The sequence below is a fragment of the Ictalurus furcatus genome, chromosome 9, assembly GCF_023375685.1.
Source record: "Ictalurus furcatus strain D&B chromosome 9, Billie_1.0, whole genome shotgun sequence".
In the NCBI taxonomy this organism is placed as follows: Eukaryota; Metazoa; Chordata; class Actinopteri; order Siluriformes; family Ictaluridae; genus Ictalurus; species Ictalurus furcatus.
Genome location: NC_071263.1, coordinates 18,652,338 through 18,665,198, shown reverse-complemented (window position 1 = coordinate 18,665,198; position 12,861 = coordinate 18,652,338). Strand labels below are relative to the sequence as shown.

The window sequence follows — 12,861 nt, the reverse complement described above, 5'->3', positions numbered from 1 at the left end:
AATGTTTTATAAAACAGTTTCCTGTTTCTTAGGTGCACATACCTTCTACCGAAATATCTGGCCATCAGGTTCACCTAACTGCTACGCTGAGAATGGTGCATCACCCAAATATGTGGTCTGTGTGACGCAAAGGCACGGTCATATCAAAGGCCACACAAATCACCTCAAACTGACGTTTCCTGCTAAATCCGACCCGACAGCTCAAATTATAAATTATTATTATAAGCTTACCGTTGTGAATCGGGATAAGGTGAGGAGACAGTTTTGAACACAGATTTTTTTTTTTACGTACTTGCTCAATAATTGATTTCTGTTCATTTTTAACCCAAAATTTTTTTTTGATACTGCAGCTTTAAGTAGACTGTCTCTTGAAAAAAAGCAGAATATTAAATACCGTAAAGACACAGTGACCTCTACTGAACTGACTAAAGTTTTTTGCGTATAAACTTATAATGTTAAAATGTAGAGTTTAGTTAAATAAGTACTTAGCTTAAATAATACATTACACAAATCACACATTAGGCCACAAAAGTGTTTCCAAATAATACAATGCAATTTAGTGGTATATGAGTGTATACAATTTCATACATATTAGAGAACGGAGGTAGTCCATGCATGCTAAACTGAACATACTAAAACTAATACGAAAGTTTTAGCCTAAAGAAGGTGATAAAATAACAACAACAAAAAATAAAAGTGCACTGTCAGAAGTGGGATTCGAACCCACGCCTCCAGGGGAGACTGCGACCTGAACGCAGCGCCTTAGACCGCTCGGCCATCCTGACATTGGGAAAACTCACTTTTTTATTACCTAAATAGGTTGAGCTCTACATCAGCATGCTATATTATAATTAAGTAATATGTATATATATAATGCAAACGTCATTGTCTTTGAGCCTAGTCAGGCTTTAAAACACGAGACTTTTATCGTCTGCGTTTTTATATTTAACCTTACTAGTTAACGACTGGTGACAATTTACCAGCGGGTATTTTTAGTTACATGCTAGCTAGCTGGCTAATTTAGCTGCTTAGCAAGTGGTTACGATGCAAGACTAGTTACTCATATTAATGCATACGGTTCTTTGGAGTGTGGTTATCATTAAACATGTAGTTAAATATAAACATTACTGAAAGCGAACTTAGTCTTCAGAAACTGACTGAGGTAAGTTAAGATATCTAGATAATTCCACGTAACAAGCGTAGCTGCTATACACGGTATCAAGTAGGAGTTATTGAAAGTTCTAACGTCTGAATTATTGTGGAAACGGATAGGCAAAACAAAAACTAGCTAGCTGGATTGCTAACTTCGTAACTAGCAGCGGGTGTGTTTTATAGTCAACACTGTCATGTGCCCGTGTTAACAAATTGCATGGTTAAGGTCAATAATAATATATTATATTAATACAAATATAATAATATTACATTTTGTTTTGGAGAATATGGTTTATCGTGCGACACAAGTAAGCTGGTGTCTTTAGTTACAATTGCATTAGTCTAATAGCAGTAATAATCATAATGTTTAATTGCAAACCTCTATTTTTTGCCTCTATACAACCCAGTTGAGACCTGGTGGCTGAATATTTCCAAATATTATATATTTAAATCAAAATTGCTCAGATTTAATAATGTAAGCAATGGAAATTGACCAGAATATAGGAAGGAATTAGGTAGGTTTTAAGTATTACTGTACAGAGGTCAGGAACTGAATTTATGGCCAATATGTGGAGGGGACCAGAAGGGTCCTGGAATAGAAAGTTTGCATTTTCAAAAGATGGAAAGAGGACCATACTCAGAGAATACAGAAATTTGTGGAATGGCGCTATTTCTGTCTATGTATGATTGATAGCAGTGTATGTGAGAAACTATCCAGGCTTTTAATTAATGAGTGCAGTAAATAGTTGGTATCACTCCGGTGACAAAAATGCATATTGTATTTAAAAGTGATTTAGGCCCCAAAACACAGTATGTAATGTATGCATATTTTGGTTCTTCAAATATACAATATACATCGAAAACAAAACATCTGATATGTACTGGTCAGGTGAGGTCAATGAGGTGCTTCACATCTGAAAATATAAATTACAGCATGATGAATGAACATTGGTTCTGCTTTGGGAGTGCATGCTGACTTTGCAAAAGTACAACATTCAAAGTGAATTACTATCTACCCTAGATGTAATGTTATTAAATTATGGTAAAGTTCAAGTCACAAAATATGGTGATCTTTTACCACATTAATCTGTGTTTACAGGTCAATAGTGGACTGTTGAGAACAATGGCAGCCACTCCACCTCCCAACTTTTCTTGGGTTGACCCTCATAAATTAGCTGGACTGGGGATGCCAAGAATGACAGCCCATTATCAATTTCTACTAAATAATGGAATCAAACACTTAATCACTTTGTCTGAAAGAAAGCCTCCTTACCATGACACTTGTCCAGGGTTGACTTTGCATCACATTAGAATACATGACTTTTGCGCTCCAACTTTTGATCAAATCAAGCGCTTCTTGTCCATAGTGGAGGAGGCCAATTCAAAAGGAGAGGTAAAAATCTAAATGTAATCTATAATAAAAACATTGTTTCTAGTGTAGTACTGATATTCATGTTTTCTAACTTGGATCTTGTTTATGGTAGGGGGTCGCAGTGCACTGTTTGCATGGCTTCGGAAGAACTGGAACTATGCTGGCCTGCTACTTGGTGAAGAGCAGAAAAATCAGTGGGATTGATGCCATTAATGAAATTAGAAAGATACGCCGTGGTTCTATTGAAACTCAAGAACAGGAGCAAATGATAGTGCAGTTCTATCAGCAAAATAAATGCTGATGTATATTAATTGTTCTGGAATCGTGCTGTTTATACAGTTGTCTTTTATCTTTACAGTGACTGAGTCAACAAACTATATAAAAGTGCTATGTGAAATAGTTTAGTTTTGTGTATGTTTCAGACAGAGCTTTTAAAGTTCTTTTAAAGGACTTGCTGAAACTAATGAGATATCCCAAAGTCACTATTACAATTTATGGACACCTGCAGTATGCGCAATCCTGTACTTTCACATTTGTAATGTTAATAATCAGTGTTACAGCATTATTAAAATTAAAATTCAAAATATGGTGTATCGATGGTTGAAAAGACACAAATCAGCTCTTTGATCCCATTGACAATATGACTATAACTTCAAATCTACAGATTTTACACAAGTTCTGATATCTGACAAGTTCTGTTACTCACACGTTAGACTTATTCTTTATAAAAATGCAATTATAAACAGGGTTCGTACAAGGTGCTTGAAGTGCTTGAATTTGGCTTTTTTGAAATTTAAGTACCGGAAAACCTTGAAACTAGCCATTTTTTATCCAGTGGTGCTTTAAAGGTGCTTGAATTATAAAAAGTCATTCAATACGAAATCGCTACAAACTTTAAAGTGTTTATTTTTGATAGAACATGAATACACTCCTTTCACTCAATATATGCCACCCGGCTGCAGCCCCTCTCACTGTGACAGAGACAGCTCTGGTCCACTTTTCAGACCCCTTTAGTGACTTTGGGCAAACCTTAGCTACTTTCCATAGAAGAAAGTCGCCAGTAATTGAATGTAGTGATGGGAAGTTCGGATAATTTTACTGACTCAGATCTTTGAATCTCATTCAGCAAAATGAATTAATCTTTTTTCCGAGTCATTTTGTTTTTTCCGTTCATTTCAGCAGAATATAATTAAAATTTTACATGTTAAGTTCCCCAACACATCTAGTACTTAATAAACTATAACATAAACTATAGGCTAATGCAGCCAAGGCCGAATTATGAGAAACAGAAATTATTTATTAACAGCTTAGCATTAGGTCTATTTATAGTCATATTATACTTCCAATCGGAAGTATCAATTATTCAAGTTTGACACACTTGTCCTTATTATCCATGATGGAGTGGGAGATGGTGACTGATTCCAATAATGAGAAAACCAATTACCTGTGGCCATATTTGCCAAAGTTCATGTGGAATCAAATAATAAATCTTACATCTTTATATGTAATCTAAAATACTTTGTCCAATACTTCGATTATAATATGATGTCCAAGAGTTCAAGCTCAAATTTAAGGACACATATAGAGCTAGTATAGATGTGTAATTGGTGAAAAAATAACTGAATAAACATTGATGTATGCTACATGGTAAACATATACTTATTATAATATCATAACAATTTCTGACTAGGTCATACATCAGTATTTGGTTGTGGCACTGAATCATGACATTGTGCTGCTTGTTTTTGTTTTCAGTGTGATTGTCAGTGGTGAAAAAATGTGATCATCTGCTACAGAGGGTGTGCCATGCACCAAGTTGGAGTTGAGCAATTCCTGGTCTTGGTCTTGGTCTTTCATTGAAAAAAACCAGGGGATATTTTGCAGACCTACAAAGTTTGAAGGTGGACTTGCATAATTTGGGATTGCATGCATTGATCAGGATTATAATAAAGTTTCAAATTAATTTGGAGCATATTTGCTGTGACCAAAAACTACTTTATACTTTATTTGAAATTCTTGAATATAACAATCCTTTCACTTGATAAAGATTTTTCAAGACTTTTGCTAATTTCTACAAGTTTTGATAATTTATTCCTATCAATAGCTCTTACATCAGATTCCTACCATTTGCTTACCCCTGTGCTATATTTGTAGCACAGTTCATGCTAAGTACACATGCTTGTAAATAGATAACTTGGTATAGTGTCAGACCTTGAAAATACGTTATGAAACTGCTACAGTGAAAAATCAGAGGAAGTAAATTGTAGATGACCTTTCCAGCAGAGGTTTATTTGCAGTCAACTAATATACAGTAACTATGACTAACTTGGCCTGTATCAAGAAATGAAAAGTCAAAACACTTTTAGTTGTAGTCACTTGGACAACATGTTTATTTGTTAAATTATGACAGCTTCTTTAGTGAGTAATAAAATATGAAGGTTTTTTAGTCAAGAAGTTTAATCAACGGTCTCCATTTCTTTGTCTCTAATCTCTTGATTTTTATCAGACAGTGTTTCTGTGGATGGGGTAATCTCTTCTTCGAGGTGAAACTCCAAGTCAGTGGTGTTCTCTGCAGTTTCTTGGGACACCTGTAAGCTCTCAGAGTGTTCTGAAACTTCACTAGCTTCTGCAGGGAGAACTGTCTGCTCACAGATATGAGATATTGTAAATGTTGCTGCAACCTCTTCAAGTCTGGACTTTTCCGCCTTCAGTTTCTCTATCTCTTTAGTAAGAGGTGTTGCAGCAGTTGTGGGCTCACTGAGTACTTCTTCATGGCTCTTCGCTTCCTGATTGATGACTTTTATTTCTTCTGCTATCTCCACTTTTGTTGCTGTGTCTTCTGCAGCTCCGGGTGGTTGGCTTTCCTGTAGCTTCTGATAGAGGCTCCTTCTCTCTTCCTGAAGTGCTCTGCAGAGATTCTCCAGCTTTTGTGTCTTTAAAGTGAAAAGCTCAAACTCTTTCTCCTTCACTGCTTTCTACAAAGGATGAGGAGAACGTAATATGTTATTTTCAAAACTGGGCTCAATAATAGTAAACTTCTGTTATATTAGTTGAGTTTCTTACATCTGCAACCATTTCAATAAGAGTTTTATTACAGCCATCAAATCGTGATTTCCATGAACTGGCCTCCTTTTCTAGCTTCTTCATCTTTTTTGCCATCTGCAAATATAGATCTTAAACACTTAATAACCTCAAATGTTGTTTAATTATTTGTGTTACATGGTAAAACAGTAAAGTTGAACAAAGTATGCTAATAGTTGTTTTTATATTTAGATTTAAGCTCCCTTAATTACTAGATTTGTTAAGAGGTACCTACTTTATCTATGTCTTGTTTGAAGCTGGCATAAACCCCACTGCTCTGTGACACAGCTCCTTTGAATTCATCAAATTTCTCGGAATACACAGCAAGCTGTAAAAATTAAGAAACATTGTATTAACCTAACAAAATACAATTATATAAATAAAGCTGGAAATTATAACATTTAATGCTGTTTACCTGGCCCTTCATGTCAGTTTCATGCTCTTTCATAAGTGTCACTTGTAGTTTGGCTTCAGCAGTTTGCTTCAGTAACTGTCCATAAAGAAAAACAAAAAAGGGCTGTATTAATTTAGTGCATGTAACATGTGATCATACGTGTGAACTATCTGAAATCATGAATCTCACATGCGCTCTCTCCAGCTTGTGCTTCTCTTCAGCATCTTTCAGCAGTGCTTTTGCCTGAGCAAGTTTGGTCTCCAACAACTTCTGCTGTAGGTCTCTATGCTTGAACACTTTCTCAAGATTCTGCAACAGTCAGAGACAATAATAGAGCCAATTTCAGTCCATGGAATAGGCCTTATGTAAATTATGCCATTTACATATTTTTTAAAAAATGCTCTTGCTCTGTATACAAATCTTTCCTAAATTTAAATTAGACCTAAAGTAACAAGCCCCCCCCCCGACATTGTTAGGGGATTTAGAGCAGTTTGATTGATCACCTAGTAGAATGACACAGTTGATAAATAGGAGATCTGAGCACAGAGCTGCACTAAACACCAAAGTCAATAGTTAAGGAAGATATACTGAGTGTTTAAATGGCAGTGTAAATGGCAAAGTTGAAAAAACAATTAGTCCCTGTGTATTTGAGCTGGGAACAGTGAATGAGATGTTGAAAGTACAAGAGGAAGCGTGTCAAATATCAGTACCAGTACAATTTAAAAAAAAAGAAAAAGAAAGAAAGAACACAGTGTCATTAATGCAAAGCAGCATTGTAATACAGCACCTCTGGTATTCTTCTGTTGTGAACTACACAATGATCTGTACTTGATAGTTCTTAGCTTCGAGGGGTATAAATGAATTAGGAGGCCTGACCCAACAACCCCCCCCCCCCCCCACCCCCGTCTTTCAAAGATGACAAACATCAATATAAGGCTTAATTTTTAGCATCCAAATCAGATGTGCTGTTAACAAATGTTTTATGGCTGATGAATGGTTTGTTGCGATTTTTGTGGAAAAAGGTGCAACAGCACCACCAATGGTCATAAAATATACAGAATGGTATGAAGAAATGACAAAGGGGCCGCTGACACAAGTGTCCGTGTATCCTGGTTTTGAAATTTTTTTTTACAATGTTTGGTATTTGATGAGAGCATTATGGACTTGCACGTACCAAATCATGAATCATAAAACCAGAATGCAACTGCCTTTAAGATTTTATCTCTCCCATCAAATATAACCACCAGCCATCATTGTTTGCTTCCCATTGTGAAGAATCCCCATCCTGTTAAATACATGACTAGGTTCCAGTAAGGTTCCTTGTATCTAACACTGATGCATTTAGTCCAACAGCAACTTTCACCCTGCTGTAACGTAACATACCGCCTCTCGCTGGTCATATTTGGCAATGAGGCCTTTGAGTTTCTCAGCCAGGTCGCTGTTCTCCTGGCACAGTTTGTTGTTGCGGTTGCTGTGCTCCTCGATCTGGGCCTGGATGTCTGTAAGTGTGTTCTGAAAGTGAGTAGTGATCTCCTTCCTCTTCAGGTCATCCTCACGGCATCGCTGAAGTGTCTCCTCCTGACAAAGGGGCTCAGGTAAATATGCATCATTTCTTCTGCACACTCACATTGAAAACACACAATTGTACAAAAGTCTTAACAAGGTTTTTAGACAGTCACACCTTAAGTGTCTTGTTATGTCTCTGCAGCTCTCTGCAAAGACCCTCAAGTTTACTCCGGGCCAGCACTGCTCTACTGTGCTCACTCTGAAGCTGATCTTTCTCCTTCATCACCTGCAGCAGTTTCTTCTGTAGCATCTTTAACTGCTTCTGATCTGAGCGGTACTCTTCCAACTGTGGACAGCACACACCGGTTTATTTATGACTGCTCCAAGACCATAGTTGATATGACTTAAAATCACAGGAACACAAAACGCACATCCTGCAGCATGGGTTATAGGTGTCTGTGCTCACCAGCTGTGCATGCTTCTTTATAAGAGCTTCCAGTTTTTGCTCAGGATTACCAAGCTTGTTCAGGCTTTGCATGAGAAGCATGGCCTCCTTCCCTGTTGTGACATAGATGGTATATTTAATATTATATCACAGCGCTGTTGAATTCTGCAATCAGAAGAAGTGGATTAATTTTCTCTAACAGTACGGCTATGACAGTAGTTCCACCTGCAAGGTTTATATAAACCTTGAGTAAACGTTTTCTGTTATAATTCTATAATAACAACTTACACAGGTACTTATACGGTGGATGCGCTACATAAACTGCTTTTTTTTAAGCTTGTAATTGTTCATATGATGACGTTTTCTGTGAGGAAACTTTTATTATGCATTTGTAAGGAGTCGCTAGTTTCAGCACTCTAGTTTCAGTAACAGAAAAGTCAGAAAGTAAAGCGGTAAAAGAAGGTGAAGGGTTTTGTGGTTTCTCAGTACCATGGCAAGTTGCATTTTTTTCGTCTTATTAACTTCAAGAGAGAGAAAAAAATGGAGACTGGTAAGGAAATGACTGTTTATATGTGCTACAACATATGTGATTACAGTAAATAACTTGTTTCTTAGATGTTCCACAACATTAAACATAACTATAACAAAAAAATCATGACATGTTCTTTGGGGTGATAACTCTGGGCCACTATGCCATTCATGTAATGTTCAACAAGGAAAAGTGCCTCACCAAGGCCTTTCAGCATTTTCTTTTCTAGCCTGGGGTCCTTGGCCTTTCCAGACTCTTTTATGTCTGTGACTGCCTCTTCCTCCAGCTCCTCATTCTCAGCTGGCTTCTCAGCTGCCTGATAAAAACTGATGATGTCCTCTAATTGCTTATTCAGGTCCTCAGTAAGGTCAGGGGCAACATCCACAGTGGGGATGCTGTTAAGGGTCTGTACCTCTGCAGGCTGGCTACAGTTCTCCATTCTTATAGTCACTGGAAGACAAGAAAAGGTTACTTAAACTTGAGCATTCTTGTCTCAAAGCAGAGGGGTCAGTCACTCATGCAAAAGAGCAATGAAGGAAAAGCAAAATCAAAAAGGGAAGAAACAAGAGTCAAACCTGTAACAACAAACAAAGAAAACAATGTTTCGAAACGCACAGAGGAAATGGCAAACCCTGAGGAAAATAGATAACAGGTACTGTCAGTAATCAGGTGTGTGGAAACTAATATCTGGACTGGATCCAGATGGAGTTAAGATGGCTCCTGGAAGGGATGTGGATTCAGATGTGGCAGTTGTGTTACATTGATCATTACATCAATCTGTATTCGGTTAAAAGAAACAGCAGCTCATAAGAGATAACATCTTGTGTGTCTGTTGCAAATGGCAAATTCTGCATATATTAAGACTGTACCAATTTTTTTTATTGGATTTGATTAGGGTGACTCAGTGAAATTCCTATGAATCCTTATTCTTATCACTGACACCTAAAGCGAAGCTTTTGAGATATACTTTAAATATAAGTTTCCTTAACCTAAGAGGTAAATAAGGTGAAGTAACAGAAGTTAGTGTGATGGATGCTTTCTAGTATTACTAATTGGCTTTTGTGCATGTGAGAAACATTGTTTAAAAGGTCCTTCTTTTTACATTAAGTTTAAAAGACATTTAGGTGACAGTTCTAAACTTTGAGGTTGTTTACCCCTGGAGTTACGCTGCTTATTTTCATTGCTCATTTGGTTAAATTTAGCCCCTGTCCAAGCTGATCACCCCCTGGCGTCACAAGCGTAGCACATGGCACACGGCACCTGTTCTAGGCCAGCTGTCTATTTTAGGCTCTTCTTAATATGGTCAACTTATTTATTATTCTTAAGCATATTTCTTTCTGCATCAATGATCATATCCTTGATATGTTTTGCTTTTATTTTATTATTTGATCTACTGTTTAGACCTAAACCTTATCTGTAATCTTTTAAAATTAATATTATATTTTGCTTTTCAGACTGCCCAGACTATTGGCACACATTACCTTTTAAATTACACACTGCAACTGCTTGTATTTTTACATGAACCTTATCTCTTTATAGCACATTCTTAGACAAACACAGCATGCACTTCTAAACTATGACATGGGTTTCACATTCTTCATGCGTGTCAGAGTGGTAAAACAATCTATACTATAATGACAGATGACTGGAAAAAGTCATTCATTTGTGAAATATATATAGCAAGTGGTGTTATTTGGTGTCTTGAGTTCAGAAGAGAATTCCAACAGTACTCACCAGCAGCAGCAGAAAAGTAGACAGAAGAAGAGTGAAGAAAGGCGCCGAGTGCCTGCCCAAGCAAAAACAGCAGCTGTGATGGGCAGACCTCAAAATAAATTGGTAGGACGCTATTCAAACCCACTCTGGTACACCCAAGAGTTAGGGAACTCTAACAATGAAGAATTTGGCTTCATTTAAATTCATTGTACTGCATAAACTTGTTTGTTAATAAGTACTATGAAATGGGAACATAATCTATTAGCACATTGACCAATATTTTCTGAACAAACTGATTGATTAATTATGAAATTGCAGTACTGTATTAATGGGCCTATTGGTTATGATGTAATAGAAAGTTACCAAAGTCAACATGACTGTATCATGATTAAAAAGTTTCATACAAGGCAAGCCATATGAAAAGTAATGAAGGTACATGGTTAGTGTGAGGGGTTGCATTGGGTTTTTTTTAAAAAATTTGTTTGTTTGTTTGTTTGTTTTGTTTGGGTTTTTCTATCTGTATGAATTCCAATAAAATCTCTCACTCATTGTGGGCAGGACCAACGTTTTTTTTTTTTTTTTTCATTCTGGACACAATGCTGACACTTACAGGTTAGGTAGCTTTTTGTTTCACACATTATTATTATTATTACAGTTAATGTAGCTTTTAAAAATACCCCCTAAAAACATTGTCTGCAATCAGATCACACAACAAGATTCTTTTCCTCAGCTATTACTAATAATCATTCAGAAACCCAAACAATATAATTAACCCTGTGAAGCCTGACACATCAAATAATAGCCAGAAAATTCTTTTTTTTTTATTTTTAATTGAAGTGTTTATTGGACCCTTTGATATATATATATATATATATATATATATATATATATATATATATATATATATATATATATATATATATAAATTTACTTATATGCTTTTTTTAATCCTATTTGATACATCAGGCATTTATGGCAATTTAAAAAAAAAATTATTTTAGAAGCATGAACAGATCTTGTTCACTGCATTTGAAACTTTTCAGTTGGTTTGGTTCTTCTTCTTTTTTTGTTAAAAACAGGAACCTTTTTATAACCTTTTTACAACCCCAAATTCCACAAAAGTTACAAAAGGATGGAAACAGCTGGAGGAACATTTTGCAACAAATTAGGTTAATTGGCAACAGGTCAGTAACGTGATTGGATATAAAAAGAGTATCTTAGAGAGGCAGAGTCTCTCAGAAGTAAAGATGGGATGGAATCTGGATAGAAGCATATGTTGCTCTAAGACCTTTATATATCACTGTACTACTTTGCCATCTAAAATACACACAAAAAACGAATGACTAATACACATAACTGTGTATTTGGCACTGTGGTAGGTACAAGGCAGATTGCAACATGAAATGCAATACAATGACGATTGAGGGATTTATTACCTTATATACCTGCTGTATCCTATTTGATACACATATTTTCAACATGGGGGTGGCTTAATGGTTAGCACATTTGCCTCACACCTCCAGAATCCAGGGTTCCAGTCCCGCCGGGTGTGTGGAGTTTGCATGTTCTCCCTGTGCTGTGCTGTGCTGCGGGGGTCTCCCCTGGGTACTCCGGTTTCTGGGTACTCCGGTTTCCTCCCCCAGTCCAAAGACATGCATGGTAGGCTGATTGACGTGTCTAAAGTGTCTAGTAGTATATGAATGGGTGTGTGAGTGTGTTTGATTGTGCCCTGTGATGGATTGGCACCCTGTCCAGGGTGTACCCCGCCTTGTGCCCGATGCTCCCTGGGATAGGCTCCAGGTTCTCCGTGACCCTGAAAAGGAGTAAGCTGTAGAAGATGGATGGATGGATTTTCAACACGATTTTACTATAAAATAAGGTACGAAATGTTAAGTCATTATAAGTTGCTTCAATAGAGTAAATATTCATATTGAAACATTAGTAAAAAAAAAATCAATGTTATTCTTGCCGTAACTTTTTCAAAATTAGCAAAGCGTTCCCTGCGAAAAACTTGCGAGTCGTTACATGAAAGCAGACATTTTGGATATGGCCTTTAAAGGCCTACTAGTGCCTGCAATGGCCGGATAATCCACCAGAGGGCAGAAGACATGTAGCCTTTCAGATTGCATACAACAAGTTTTTCAGGAAAGCATTGATAAGGTTGACGACGCATAAGTCTCAGAAACTCATGTATCAAACATGATATAAATGGCGCTCAAATTGTGTTCATTATGAATCATTATAAATTTTGCTAATGGGTTAAAATAAGGTGTGTTTAGAAATCTCTTTGTCTGTCATCACTACCTTTTAATAGGCCTGCCTCTTAACATTTTTAATACAATAATGAAAACAAAAGAACACAACACTGTGAAATATTTGAATTTCCATATGTTAAATAGCTGCATTTGATCACCCTGATGTGTTAGTGTGGGTGTGAAACACTATAGGACTGCCATTGTTGCCATTTTCACTGACACAGCATTAACCTCCTTGTGAAAAGAGCTTTTAATAAAGTGTCATTTGCCCCTCTCTCAGGTTGGGATGCTTTCACAACATGAGCCTCTGCTCTGAACAGACAATACCATCACCTGGACATCTGGATATCAGATCACAGATGATCATGCTTCATGGAACCCTGAATTTTTACTGAGCAACTTTAGTGCATTTGG

At 36.7% G+C, this 12,861-nt stretch overlaps 2 protein-coding genes and 1 non-coding gene across 3 annotated transcripts; 1 reads left to right on the top strand and 2 right to left on the bottom strand.

The window, feature by feature from the left end:
• Positions 1–702: 702 nt before the first annotated feature.
• trnal-cag (transfer RNA leucine (anticodon CAG)) lies at positions 703–785 on the bottom strand. The gene has a single exon. It is a non-coding gene; the product is annotated as a tRNA-Leu (tRNA).
• A 243-nt stretch (positions 786–1,028) lies between these two features.
• dusp23b (dual specificity phosphatase 23b) lies at positions 1,029–5,043 on the top strand. The gene is made up of 3 exons (XM_053632157.1): positions 1,029–1,162; positions 2,252–2,545; positions 2,637–5,043. The coding sequence occupies exons 2-3, from the start codon at positions 2,276–2,278 to the stop codon at positions 2,823–2,825; spliced, it is 459 nt and encodes a 152-aa protein (XP_053488132.1). The 5' UTR covers positions 1,029–1,162; positions 2,252–2,275; the 3' UTR covers positions 2,826–5,043.
• On the bottom strand, positions 4,890–10,482 carry txlnbb (taxilin beta b). The gene is made up of 10 exons (XM_053632153.1): positions 10,214–10,482; positions 8,681–8,929; positions 7,972–8,063; positions 7,681–7,851; positions 7,383–7,577; positions 6,189–6,308; positions 6,021–6,095; positions 5,841–5,933; positions 5,588–5,683; positions 4,890–5,499 (listed from the first exon to the last, which is right to left on the bottom strand). Exons 2-10 carry the CDS (start codon positions 8,916–8,918, stop codon positions 4,981–4,983), a joined length of 1,599 nt encoding a protein of 532 aa, XP_053488128.1. The 5' UTR covers positions 8,919–8,929; positions 10,214–10,482; the 3' UTR covers positions 4,890–4,980.
• Positions 10,483–12,861: the final 2,379 nt, after the last annotated feature.

Coding starts and splice junctions, on each gene's coding strand:
- dusp23b (XM_053632157.1), top strand. CDS start 2,276: ATGGCAGCCACTCCACCTCCCAACTTTTCTTGGGTTGACCCTCATAAA. Junction 2,546..2,636: donor AGGCCAATTCAAAAGGAGAG/GTAAAAATCTAA, acceptor TGTTTATGGTAG/GGGGTCGCAGTGCACTGTTT.
- txlnbb (XM_053632153.1), bottom strand. CDS start 8,918: ATGGAGAACTGTAGCCAGCCTGCAGAGGTACAGACCCTTAACAGCATC. Junction 7,852..7,971: donor TAAAGAAGCATGCACAGCTG/GTGAGCACAGAC, acceptor TGCTGTCCACAG/TTGGAAGAGTACCGCTCAGA. Junction 5,684..5,840: donor TCAAACAAGACATAGATAAA/GTAGGTACCTCT, acceptor CTATATTTGCAG/ATGGCAAAAAAGATGAAGAA.